At 41.3% G+C, this 13,192-nt stretch overlaps 1 protein-coding gene across 6 annotated transcripts in view; it reads left to right on the top strand.

Moving 5' to 3' along the window:
- Positions 1-360: 360 nt before the first annotated feature.
- agfg1.S (ArfGAP with FG repeats 1 S homeolog) overlaps positions 361-13,192 on the top strand; it is a 75,446-nt gene continuing 62,614 nt past the window's right edge. For 2 of the 6 annotated variants that reach the window (XM_041563985.1, XM_018264356.2), the window contains exon 1: positions 364-740. In XM_041563985.1, the coding sequence (XP_041419919.1) occupies positions 574-740 (167 nt within the window). In that variant the 5' untranslated portion in view covers positions 364-573. 6 annotated transcript variants of the gene reach the window in all.

The following is a 13,192-nucleotide window of genomic DNA, read 5'->3' as shown; positions in this document are numbered from 1 at the left end:
TACAGATTTGTGTGTCTGGGTGACAGGTCCACTTTAAAATAGGCCCTGGCATTTCAGATACACAGAGGCCCAAACAGCCCACTAAATACTGACTTTCTATGGCACCTTATAGCAGCCCCTCTGGCATTTGCCAGAACCCACAGATTGCCAGTCCGGGCCTGGTTTAGCTGTAGCAGTGAGCCAATGTTTTCTATAGAAGCGCCGTGTCTTTTCCTGTCATAGGACTCCCGTCACCCACAGTTACCGAGAAGCTCGCCAATGCGTTGCTAGGCAACGTCTATTAGAATCCGGAAACTGACCTATCTCCTTCCTGCGCTCTCGCTCATTCTACTCAAAGACTCCAGTCGGCCCCGCCCACTTATTGCACAGAATCGCCGCCGCCGCGCCCTTTACCGCTGGTGCCAGCACTTTCTATAGGGAACTTTCAGTCCTGTCCATCATCTTCCCAGTTACCCCGCCCCGTCCTAGCGTCAGACGTCACGCCGATCCCGCCCCCTTCCTACACGTCACTGTCCCTTTGCTTGTCCCTGCTTGGTGCCGCCCGGTGTTTCCCGGTGTGAGTTGTCCCTCAGGATGGCGGCCAGCGCGAAGCGGAAGCAGGAGGAGAAGCATCTCAAAATGCTTCGGGAGATGACCAGCCTACCGCATAATCGGAAATGTTTCGACTGCGATCAGCGCGGCCCGACATACGCCAATATGACTACGGGGGCCTTCGTGTGCACGTCCTGTTCCGGTATCCTGTGAGTAGCCGGCCCACATACCGCTAACCGACTGCCTTGACCAGGGACGTGGGGTTAGAGTGTGTTTGGGGGATTTGCCTGTGATTCCCCAGCTGATCTCTGTACCTCTGCTCTCTTATACATTTAGCCATTTAAACCTGCAACTGTCATTGCCTACTGCCACTTGTAGTTTGCCAATAGCTGCAATGGTGTTGGTGTAAGTGTGGCAGAGGGAGCTGGGAGTGACGCTTAACATGCACATGTTGCTGGTCTGATGAGTAATTGTACATTGGTTTCCATGGGGTGTGCAGATGTACAGCTAATTAGCCTTAGGGAATGGAAACTTTATAGGTGATCTGCCCTGACAGGCAATGACAGAGGGGAACATGAATTCCCAGCATGCTCTGACAACCTTTGGCTGCTAGGGATTCTTTACTATGTACCTCTGCTGCTGCTGCTTTGGGCTATAGTGATGGACAATTCCATAAAAGCCCATGTGGCATCTGTAGTAAGGAACATGCAATCCTTAGCATTACTGCTGCAAGCTTTCCTATCATCACTGACATCTCTATATAAAACTTGGGGCTTGAGCAGGTGGTAATAAACCAATTGTAATATATATTGGTATTTCTTCTGCTGTAATTATCACAGGACACTTAGCTTTTATTTAAAAGCGTGCCTAGATCATTTAAATCTCATGAATGCTGATTTGTCTCATTAGCTCTTCTAACCCCTCAAAAAAGCAACCCTTCAATAGGCATATCAGGTATATAGCATTGATATATAGCATCTCTGCATCCACCTGTTTAAAAGCAAGCCTATTATACAGGGGTTCACAACATTTTTGTTACCCGTGAGCCACATTCAAATGTTAAAAGAGTAACAGGAGCAATAAAAGCATCAATAAAAAGTTCCTGGGTGCCAAATAAAGGCTATGTTTGGCTATTTGGTAGCCCCTATGTGGACTGGCAGCCTACAGGAGGCTCAGTTTGGCTGTAAGCCTGGTTTAAATGCAACCACATCTTTCCTTCAAGCCTAGAATTTAAAAACAAGCACCTGCCCTGAGGCCACCGGGAGCAACTTGTTGCTTACGAGCCACTGGTTGGGGATCACTGCTCTTATATATTGCTGTGAGAATCTAGGAGATCACTACTTTCCAATGTAGTTTGCAGAAGGAAAGGAAATTTAGGGGCCGATTCACTATCTTCGTGTGAAGGATTCGAAGTAAAAAAACTTCGAATTTCGAAGTTTTTTTTGGGCTACCTCGACCATCGAATGGGCTACTTCGACCTTCGTCTAGGACTTCGAATCAAAGGATTCGTAGTAAAAATCGTTCGACTATTCGACCATTCGATACTCAAAGTACTGTCTCTAAAAAAATCTTCGACCCCCTAGTTCGCCATCTAAAAGCTACCGAAGTCAATGTTAGCCTATGGGAAAGGTCCCCATAGGCTTGCCTAACTTTTTTTGATCGAAGGATATTCCTTCGATCGTTGGATTTAAATCCTTCGAATCGTTCGATTCGAAGGATTTTATCGTTCAATCGAAGGTATAATCCTTCGATCGTTCGATCGTACTATCTGCGCTAAATCCTTCGACTTCGATATTCGAAGTCGAAGGATTTCAATTCCCAGTCGAATATCGAGGGTTAATTAACCCTCGATATTCGACCCTTAGTGAATCAGCCCCTTAGAGTAGTTTCCAACTGTAGGGCCTTTATAAGGAGAACTGCATATTTGTATGCCAGTGATATACCCACCTGCCCAGATGCCATCATGAAACCTTGAATGTAGAACTAAACCCGATGCTGATAAATGAAAATGGTAGTTCACATTCCCAGAAAGATAAAAGGTAATGCACTGAAATAAGCATGTACTGTATACTGTATAATTGTATATGTAGACAGAGTTTGGCTGGCAGAATGTGAAACTTGGCAGTATTGTTGGGAGCCTTGAAAATGCTTCTAGCAGCAATTACTAGTGCATAGTCCAGCACCAGCTGTCATAAGTTCACTGTCTGGAATGAAAGATACCGCCACTTGGGCCAAGTTGCCCTCTATTGGAAAGGACAGTGTGTTTGGGGCAACTGTGAGTTTTGTTTTCAAGCACTTGTTTAATGGCAATGGCGCACACAGGCTTTTGACTGCCATGGTGCTCTCATTTAGAACTAAATTGATCAAAATTCATAATGTAAATTAGTGTCGGGTGCTGTGCTGTAGTTGAACAATGCACAGGAACAGAAGGTAGCACGCACACCGAATCTTCTTTTCTCTAAAAGATTTATTAGAATACAAAAAGCGTTACATCGGTATTACATCGACGTTTCGGTTGTGTTCTACAACCTTTATCAAGATGTGTTACTTAATCAATGTATAATTAATATAATATATATATATATATATTTATTCTCAGTGGCATAAGTTTACGGGTCCTGTGTTGGTTCTGACACCTATGATTATACATGAATATGTGGCCTTTGGAGCACTTGCACATTCTATGCACCGCTGCACCTATGCCCCCAGCCGTATTTTCTATTCATATTAATAACATATTAAACTTTGTGCTAAACTGCATCAATGTAGGAAAATGTACGTGCCACTTTTTTCATATGTAGCTAATAGCTATCATCTTGGAATTTACACTTCTTATGCAGCAAGGTTTGGGCGATATCAGTTTCTTCCTTGATATGATTTGTAAGATAGCGATTCCTTCCTTGACATGAACTTATAAAAGAATGCTACACGTTCTATGGGAGGGTGCTACTAGAGGAGACATGCCTAGCTGATGTAGAGCCTGAGGGTACAAAGTGTAGTTGCACACAACCAGGACTCAAAAAAGTTGCTTTTAGGAAACTTGCTTAAGGTGTGTTGATGAAATCCGGAGATATCATAAGTAGAAGGAGCATTAGACCAAAGGCCAATTTCATAGGTTCACACGTTTCATTTCATAAAGACCTAAATAACTACATACATCATATTTAAATATCACGTTGCCCTTTACGTTATACATACTTTGTAGCACTAGAAATGTTTCTCTGCGTGTTCTGTGCATTGCCCTTTAAAGAAACTATTCGTGCATAAAGATTCACGCTAAGTATATTGTGCAATGGAATTTGCTTTTGCTGGTTACACCCTCAGCTTGACTATTCTGTGATATGGAGGCCCATTATTTAAGATGACATTTCTTTTTTTTTTTCTTTTACCCGTCATATAAAATTTGTTTTCCCAGTTAGAAATCGGGAACGATACTAATGTACTTCACATTTGTGGTGCCTTTGTTTTTGCAATACGGATGTGAATAAATAATTATTATTATTACTTATGTTTATTGATCAATATGTGCAGCAAGGTATTTATGTGTTATTTGTTTGACATTAAAATTTCCTTTTAATGTCAAACAAATAACACATAAGCAAGGGAAACATTCACCACGGAGGGTGGGGTAGCCTTGGTCAATGAATGAAGGAGTTGTGTTAGGCTTTTCCCTTAGTCTGCATATTTGTTCTTTTAACTTGGTGCTTTATATAAGGTGGAAAAACTTGTTCTAACCAATATAGTCATAGTGTGCTATGGATCTGTATTTCCATGTACAGTGTCGGACTGGCTCATTGGGACACAAGAAAAACTCCCAATGGGCCCTCATGCTGCTAAACATTTGGCCTATTTCTATGAGAACAGAGAGGCTAAATAGATTTAATAATAGATGATAGTATGCCAAGAAAAGAGACTAGAAGTATAGAGGTTGAGTGAGGAGCAGAAGATTAATTTTACTTAAATTGGGCCCCTGGTCTGAGGTTTTTGATGGGCCCCTGGTCTGAGGTTTTTTTGTGGGCCCCTGGTCTGAGGTTTTTTGGTGGGCCCCTGGTGTCCGACATTTCCATGTAGCTAGGAGAGACAGGGCACAAACCTACTATCAATATGTGAGAGGAGGTTTCAGTGAAGTTGGAAATGACTGATAAAATCATATGGAATTAACATTGACAGTGCTTTTGATCTCACTACTGGTCCACAGTTGTGCACAGGGAATACACAAGTATGTACTCTGTGCATGTTTGATACTGCCAAGAATGGATCTAGGGACTTGGCACAGTTGTGTGCAAATTCACAGGCAGTAATAAAGAAGCCATTGACTAAGGTGTTTGAATGGCGTTCTGAGGCAGTTAACAATTGATCCTTACGCTTCTCTTTTGTTATGATCTGCAGATCCTCCACTTTGGAATTTAAATTGCTTTTAGGTTGTGAGGGTCACAGACAGCATTTGAAATCCAAGGTTGTAGAAAGTCAGAGGAATTATACAAGACAACAATCAACAGATCCTTGTTTTAGAATACCACTCTGTATTTTTGCAATGCTACTAATTCTGTTTTTATACAAATACATTGATACGGGTGATAAACTTCCCACTTTATAAAACAGAAGACCTGACTGCTCATCTAAAACCTCAGACCCCAGTGCTGCTAATAGTGAATAGATCTACAGTAGAACTCCCATTTTACATCCCTTGATTTCAAGTTTTCTCTTATTTTACATTGTTGTTTTGTGGTCCCACCTATATAATATGCACAATACATTTCCCTGATTTTACATTTTCCTGGATTTTACATAATTTTTTTCTGGTCCCCTGAAAATGTAAAATGGGGGTTCTACTGTATTTTCTTTTAGAAATATCTATATTTGCCTTTTCATGGCTATTCATTTGGCGTTATCTGTTATTGTAGCCCATGGTAAATTATAATCTAATTGCTGCAAAACTGCCTGGTTAAAGGGGTTGTTCACCTTCAAACACTTTTTTACCCATTCTGTTGGTTTCAGGTAGATCACCAGAAATAAAGACTTTTTCCAATTACTTTCAATTTGTGACTGTTTTTCTTATATTGAAATGTAAAGTTTCACCTCCTCAACCAGCTCTGGGAGGGGGGGGGGGAGTCGTCGACTCTTTAATTGTTCGAAATCGATACATTTGTTATATTTGTCTATGCTGAGCAGAATCCCTGAGTTTCATTAAAGGCAGCTGTTAGAATTGATACAATAGTTGCTAATATTCCACAAATACTGATGAGAAATGTATCAACTAAAGGTGGCCATACACGGGCCGATAAAAGCTGCCGACAGACTGTGTCGGCAGCTTATTGGCCAGTGTATGGGGGCCCCCTGACAGGCTTCCCCGATCGAGATCTGCCCGAAAGTCGGCCAGATCTCGATCGGATGGGACAGAAAATCCCGTCGGATCACGGCGCATCTGTTTGTTGATGCGGTCCCGCGATCCGACTGCCCGTTTGCCGAATGCTAGGATCCGATCGTTGGGCCCTAGGGCCCACGATCGGATCTGCCCGATATTGCCCACCTCAAGGTGGCCATATCGGAGGGAGATCCGCTCGTTTGGCGACATCGCCAAACGAGCGGATCTATCCATGTATGGCCACCTTAAGTGTATCAACTAAATGTAGCAAATTGTGACAGTTCAGATGCTCCTGGATCACTTAGCTGCCAGACTGAATCCCCAGAGACAGGAACATTAAACTTTAAACTTCAATTTTGGGAAAACGGTAAAAAAAAAAGATGGAAAGCAATTGAAAAAAAGTCTTTGTTTATGTGAGCAAAGAGAAACCAACTGAGCAGAAAAAGTGTTTGGAAGGTGAACAACTCCTTTAGAATTAGGGCACACTGATTAGCCGCCCCGGCGTCAAATCTCCTCTTCTTCGGGGTGACTAAAATCCACAAACTGCCTTCCTATCGGCTTAAATGCAAATTGCTGGCAGGATCGCGATTCGTTTTCCAAAGTTGGCCGAAGTTGCTTCACGAGAAAACTGTGGGCGACTTCGGAAAATGAATCACGCCGTGTGCCATCCCGCCGGCAATTTGCATTTTAGCCGGCGGGGTGACCCCGAAGTAGAGGAGATTTGTCGCCAGGCGACAATCCACTAACCTGTACTAGGCACATTTATCCATCAGGTTATCTAGGTTACTGATTAACCTGCATTTTGAAGCCTGGCCCAGTTTGTGTGGATTGCAGAAAGGAGCTTGATCAGTCTGAAAAGTGCATGACAAAATTGTATATACAATGTATTCTTTTGTAGTGGCTGCTGTAGGAGTTTTATTTAGCAATAGCATGCCACCATCTTTCCAATATACAGTCTTTACACATTTTCAAAAAGTTTTTTTTTTGTAAATGTAATTCCATTTCAAAGAATGATTTGTTTATCCCTTTCTGTTCTCTGCTTCTGACTCATGTAACAGAAGTCCGTTCTCCTTCAGCTCTTTTTAATCATCTGCTTCTGCTGCACTGTTTCAGGAGTCAGAGCCAGGAGTGCAGGGACTGGAAACAGGCAGATATCGCTTTTAAAAGCAATTCAACCAATTAAAACCAACTGAAAATGTTTAATCCATATTAGAAAGATTACATTTTTGTTTCATTAGGCAAAATCAGTTTTTGGGTGGGGATCCTGTTTAAGGTTCCAGATCAGAGAGCTTTTGTGGATTGACTTCAGGGATTATTTTTCTTTCTCACTGAATGACTATATCTGGTGGAAATTCTAGCAATTCGGGCAGTTTCCTGCGTTTGAACTGCTTTTTAAGAGTTGAGGTTTAAGTATCCCTAAGGGATTTCCTAGCAGCATCTGGTGCTTAGCTTTCAGTTGGGATATATGTGTTTGCTGCATGCTGACAGTCTGCCTACAGCCATACATACTCGCCCAATAGACTGTTGCGCCTCTGCATTCTTCTGTGGGAGCTTTTTGGCACGTGTCTGGCATCTGTAGATGTCGTTCTGTTTTCTTTTATCCAGAGTGATTCCATGGAAACTCTGGTGTGAATGTTTGGATTGAGACCTCCTGGCAGTGCTGAGAGCAGGCTACACCCTAACATTGTAAGCAAGGTTCCTGTTTTCACATTTTTTCATTGATTACTGTATATTTAAACCTTTAGAACGAGAGTCATTTATGACACTTACTGATATTACCATTTATGTAGGCATCCATGATGAACAACTGTGCCAAATGCCTTCATCTCATACACTGACGCTCCATTACTAATAGGGATGCACCAAATCCAGCATTCAGCTTGGATCCTAAGGCCAAAGGCACGTCAGGCTGTTTCTCTGCCTGCATACAAACACAGGCAGAGAAAAGGTTGATCTGCTTCCATATGCTTATTGCTGTAAGTGCATATTGTCAGCCTCACAGAGCAAATTTTGGCATAAAAATGCATACTTTTGCATTTGCGCTCTTAAATCCGCTACATCAATGGCGGAGTCTCTTTGCACTTACAGCAATCAGTGGATCAGCTTGCTATGCCTCCTTGCTGTATGCAACAAAGTGTTTAACCAAAACCTTTAAAACACTATGGGGGAATGTATTCTGTTTGTGCCATTTTTGACTGATTAAAGACCTCAACAACTTCCTCTCAAAGTTTGCAATCAAATTGCTTTTGCGAACGTTCGCAGTGTATGTAATAAAACTTCGCAATCTCAAACCAATTTTTGAAACAAAAAATGTAACGAAACTCCAGAGCAGGTTTTAAAAGTTTGCAATGCGCAATTAAGATTCGCAGTGCAGTTAAAGTCTAACAAAGAATATTACATTGCGACAGGATAATTTTTTTCGCAAGGTTCTGCTCTTTGCGGGTTTTATTACATTTTCCCCTTAAAAGTTTAACTGGTGCACTGCACTGGTAAACCTGATGCGATTGCTTCAGAAACAATACTGTAGTTTATATTAATAGGCTGCTGTGTAGTAGTGAGGCAGTTGAAGTAGGGCTAAATGGCACAGCTTAAATAGCAGATAAGTTCCATAGAACACCATTATAGTCTACAGAACTTATCTGCTTATTAACCTGAGCCTTATCTTCTTTGAATGGTTGCCCCCGTGACTACACTCATTGTCACACTGGGACATCAGGGGCCCATCCAAAAACCTTAGACCAGGGGCCCATCCAAAAGCCTTTGACCAGGGGCCCACCCTCAGTACTATTATTCTTCCTCTCCTCACTCAACCTCTTTTTTGTTCTCCTATTCTCTTTTCTTTACATACTATAATCTATTATTCTGTCTATTTAGCCTGTTTGTTCTCATAGAAATAGGGAATGGCCATGAAATAGGCCAAATATTTAGCAGCATGAGGGCCCACTGACACCTGGGCCCACTGGGAGTTTTCCTGGTATCCCGGGTTGGGCAGTCCAACACCTACTACAATGCAGCTTATTTATATAGTACTATAAAACTATAGTAGCGTTTCTGAAGCACACCAGTTCTGTCAGTGCAGGGCAACAGTACATTACTATACCGAGTATGAGCAAGACTGGAAAAAAAAGTGAGCCTTAGGAAATACTAAGCTAGTTAAGAAAGGTCCCTTGTCCAGAAAACTGAATGCAACAATTTATGTATAAAACTTTAAAAAACAGAAGGTCTTATCGGGCTGGGTGGCCGTTTTGATGCGGTGAAAACTTTTTTTTTTACCTCCACCTTCCAGATGCCCGCCCACCTACCCGCTTCAGCTTTCATAACCACGTGGAAAATTCTGGTGGTTATTCTGCCCAATCTTGTGAAGTATTTAGATCAATGCAAATAATGTCATATATAACACTCAAATCCTGCAAATGAGCATTGTGTACAGTAGAGACCCTGCTTTACTATTTTTTTGCTGTCCCACACAAGAAAATTGTGTTGTTTTTTTTCCCCTGGATTTTAAGTTAAGGCTGTTATGCTGTTTGGGCGCATTCCCCTGATGAAGGCAAAATCGGGGCTGTACTCTATTTTCACGGTGATGAATAGAGTACAGATTGCACATGGTCCCCCAGTGCTTTGCTGATCCTGCTGCTTTGGACCTGCTAATTACATTCAGTGAGGAGAATGACTTGTGTTTAATATACACAATGCCTTTTCACTAGAAACTGTTTTCTATATTGCTACATAAACAGCCAAAGAGCTGTCTTGAAAGACCTGCTTTTTCACTGATCTAGTCATATTGTATAAACATGGGAAATCCCAGGGTAATCAGTGGGCATTTTGCACTATACATTTTTTTTACAGATAGTCAAGGTGTGTCCATTTCTTTGTTTTTTTGCCCCATGCTATATGGTGACTTTACATTTGTTTTTTCTGTTAATGCTAAAAATATATAACTGCTTCAGTTTTCGTAACCATGTGTGTATGCAGAGGTGAACCAGATTTAATTTTCTCTCCAGAAACGGGGCATACTTTTAGACTTGTACTGACTAGAAGTATCGTTGTAGAACAGCTTGCTAATACCATGGATGGGCAAAAAAAAAATTCCAATTCATCTTGTCTATGGCAGACGTCAGGACCACCCAAAAGTGTTTCCTGGAAGATTGGCTTGTGTTGGAATTCAGTTTCTAACTCTTATGTTCACATGAATAATGGGCCAAATAAAGCCGCGCATGCTCTGTAAGATCCGCTTGTTTGGCACAGTGGATCTTTACCCAGTTTAGCCACCAGCGTGCCACTCGTGCTGACAATCCGATTTGTTCAGTGGGATTTTCTGACCAGCCCAATAGATAGCTTTGATATCAACCAAATAGGCTTTTTGATGGGGTCATGTCAGCAGCTTTTATCAGGTGTTGTATGGCCCTTTAAGAATTACAGCTCTTAAAGGAGAAGGAAAGCTACGGAGGCATTTTATTGCCAATAGATTAGCTGCAATAGTGCAAGCTAGAATGCTATATTTATTCTGTAGAATGTTTTACCATACCTGAGTAAAAAGCTCTAGAAACTCTCTGTTTGTTTATAATAGGAGCTGCAGTATTAATGTGGTGTGACATCACTTCCTGCCTGAGTCTCTCCCTGCTCTGGGCTCAGATTACAGTAGAGAAGGGAGGGGTGGGGGGAGAGGAGCAAACTGAGCATGCTCACGCCCAGGGCAATGAGGTTTAAGCTGAAGGCAGGAAGTCTGATACAGAAGCCCATGTGTACACAATAGAAGGAAAGAAATGCTGTGTTTCTTTTGACAGGGGACTCAGAGCAGCATTACTTTGGGGGTTTATTGGTATATTTAGATGGACCTTTCTGATAAGGCTTACTTAGTTTTAACCTTTCCTTCTCCTTTAATTAATAGACTCCAATGAAAATGGCATTTGCTGGCCATATTATCATATTATGTAAATATCTATCTATCTATCTTTCTATCTATCTATCTATCTAGTTAATTATAGATAAATAGATATATAAATAGATATAAAAATATGTATGTGAGTTGAGGATCAGAATTACAGAAGGCAATCTTACATAAAGGCCATTTCAAGCAAATAATTCTAATATTTTAAATTTTCTCTTTTTACTGTAATAAACACACAGTACCATGTACCGTAGCACTTCCATGTCTGTAATGCAGAAGAGAAATTAGAAAAACAATTACCAGTCCACTGAGAAGTCCTCTATCAGAGACTGACAAATACTACAGCTTAGGCAATGGCACATTTTTCACTCACAATTCAATTGCCACTGGGGAAACATTTGCGCTAAGTAGCCATGCCATGTATGTTTCCCCAGCGGGGCTTCACATGTTAGCCAGCGGAAAGGAAACAAAGAATATTTTGTTGTCTGCTGTAGCCAAGATCAATTGTCGTTGACAAAACAGCCGATGTGTCATTGTCCTTAGTTTAATGTCAAACATCATGTTTCTTTCTCTGACTGAGGAAAACTCCAGTACAGCCTGTACAAAGACCGTAGTTCTGGGAAATAATCATTGATTACCAATTTCAGCGAGAGCATATCAAGCATGAGCCTGTGATATACTGCTCTGCATATTATTCATTTCATTATAAGGGAGACTCGACCTTGGCCATGACATGCTCAAAGAATCTGCAGCTTAAAGGGTATACTGTGAAACCTCAATTTTACATACCCTGGTTTTAAGTTTCCCCACATTTTACACATGTATGAGGTCCCCGCAATTTATAATGCATATCAATGGCTGCTTTCATCTGTATTTACTTGTTTTTACACTTAAAGGGATACTGTCATGGGAAAAAAAATTTTTTCAAAATGAATCTGTTAATAGTGCTGCTCCAGCAGAATTCTGCACTGAAATCCATTTCTCAAAAGAGCAAACAGATTTTTTTATATTCAATTTTGAAATCTGACATGGGGCTAGACATATTGTCAATTTCCCAGCTGCCCGAAGTCATGTGACACAAGCAACAAACAAGTCCCTGGTGGTGCCAAATATGAGCTGTGATTGGATATTTGGTAGCCCCTATGTGGACTGGCAGCCTACATGAGGTTCTGTTTGGCAGTTTCCCAATTTTTTCTGCCAAACCAGGAATTCAAAAAATTATTTGATGCCTCTGGGAACAACGTGGGTTGGTGAGCAACTGGTTGGGGATCTCTGGCTTAGAACATACTAAATTTCCCCCAGGTTGTGGCACAATGTCATAGCTTCCTAAGGCCTTTAATTTGCTTAAAAATCTTTACGCGAGATCCCTTAAACCTTTTGTTGTTGCCGAATTTAACACTACTGCTTCCTTTTTGTGCTTCAGTTCTGTGGGTATGTATTCATTGCTCAGGCTGATTAATTGCACCGGTATGAGATATTTAGTGTTGTGCCCACACACAGAGCAGTTAAGCTGTTAGCTATTCAGTCACTTAGAATCAGTGCCAAGACAAGCTATTTCTCACAGAGGGATCATCAGAGGGATCATAGGAAAAAGATTGTAGGATCATAAGAAGTCTGAATATTTGCTGTCAAACAGTACTTCTGGCATAGCATCCATTTCCATAAGGCCTGTTTGTTCCTTTGCTTCTTCTTGGTGGTGATTTAGTTGTCCTCTAACTACAAGTACACCATGTTGCAGAAGGGTATTGTATTCACAGAATGCTCCTTCTTTGCCTATTAAAGGGGTCCTCCACTCAAACAATGATTTTTTTTGCATAAAGAATAACAATAACATTTAAGCCACTTTACAACATACATTAATTAACTCTGATGATTGTTATTTCTTAATGCATTTACAGTTTGACAGCAGTATGTTTATTGCTTTCTCTTTTCTTCTCTTCTGGGTCGGACTCAAAACAATGTAGCAAGTCGGTCCTTCCCCAGTACTTTTGAAATGAGCTGGCTTGCAACATTGTTTGTGGCTCTGGAGCCAGGAGGCAGGGAACGTGAATATCTTGGTTGTTCCAACACTTTTATCAGTTCAGTTGGTTCACTAGAAATAAAGATTTTTTTCCAATTACCTTTTCATTTTATTTTTGTGACTATTTTTCTAATATTGAAGTGTAAAGTTTCATTATTCACCTTCTAAAGCAGGAGGGGGGTTCACTGACTCTTTAACTGTTTTAGGGTCAGGGCAAACGCTCCGATTTGGGGAGATTAGTCTCCCGGTGACAAATCTCCTCTTCTTCATGGCGACTAATCTCCCCGAACTGCCTCCCCTGCCTTCCCTTGGCTAGAAAGAAGCGCTTTGTTTTCCGATGTCAACCGAAATTTCCTCGTGAGGTAACATCTAGCTGACGGGAAGGCAG

Source organism: Xenopus laevis, chromosome 5S, assembly GCF_017654675.1.
Source record: "Xenopus laevis strain J_2021 chromosome 5S, Xenopus_laevis_v10.1, whole genome shotgun sequence".
Lineage (NCBI taxonomy): Eukaryota > Metazoa > Chordata > Amphibia > Anura > Pipidae > Xenopus > Xenopus laevis.
The sequence above is the reverse complement of the archived record's forward strand: the minus strand, read 5'-3'. Positions and strand labels throughout refer to the sequence as shown.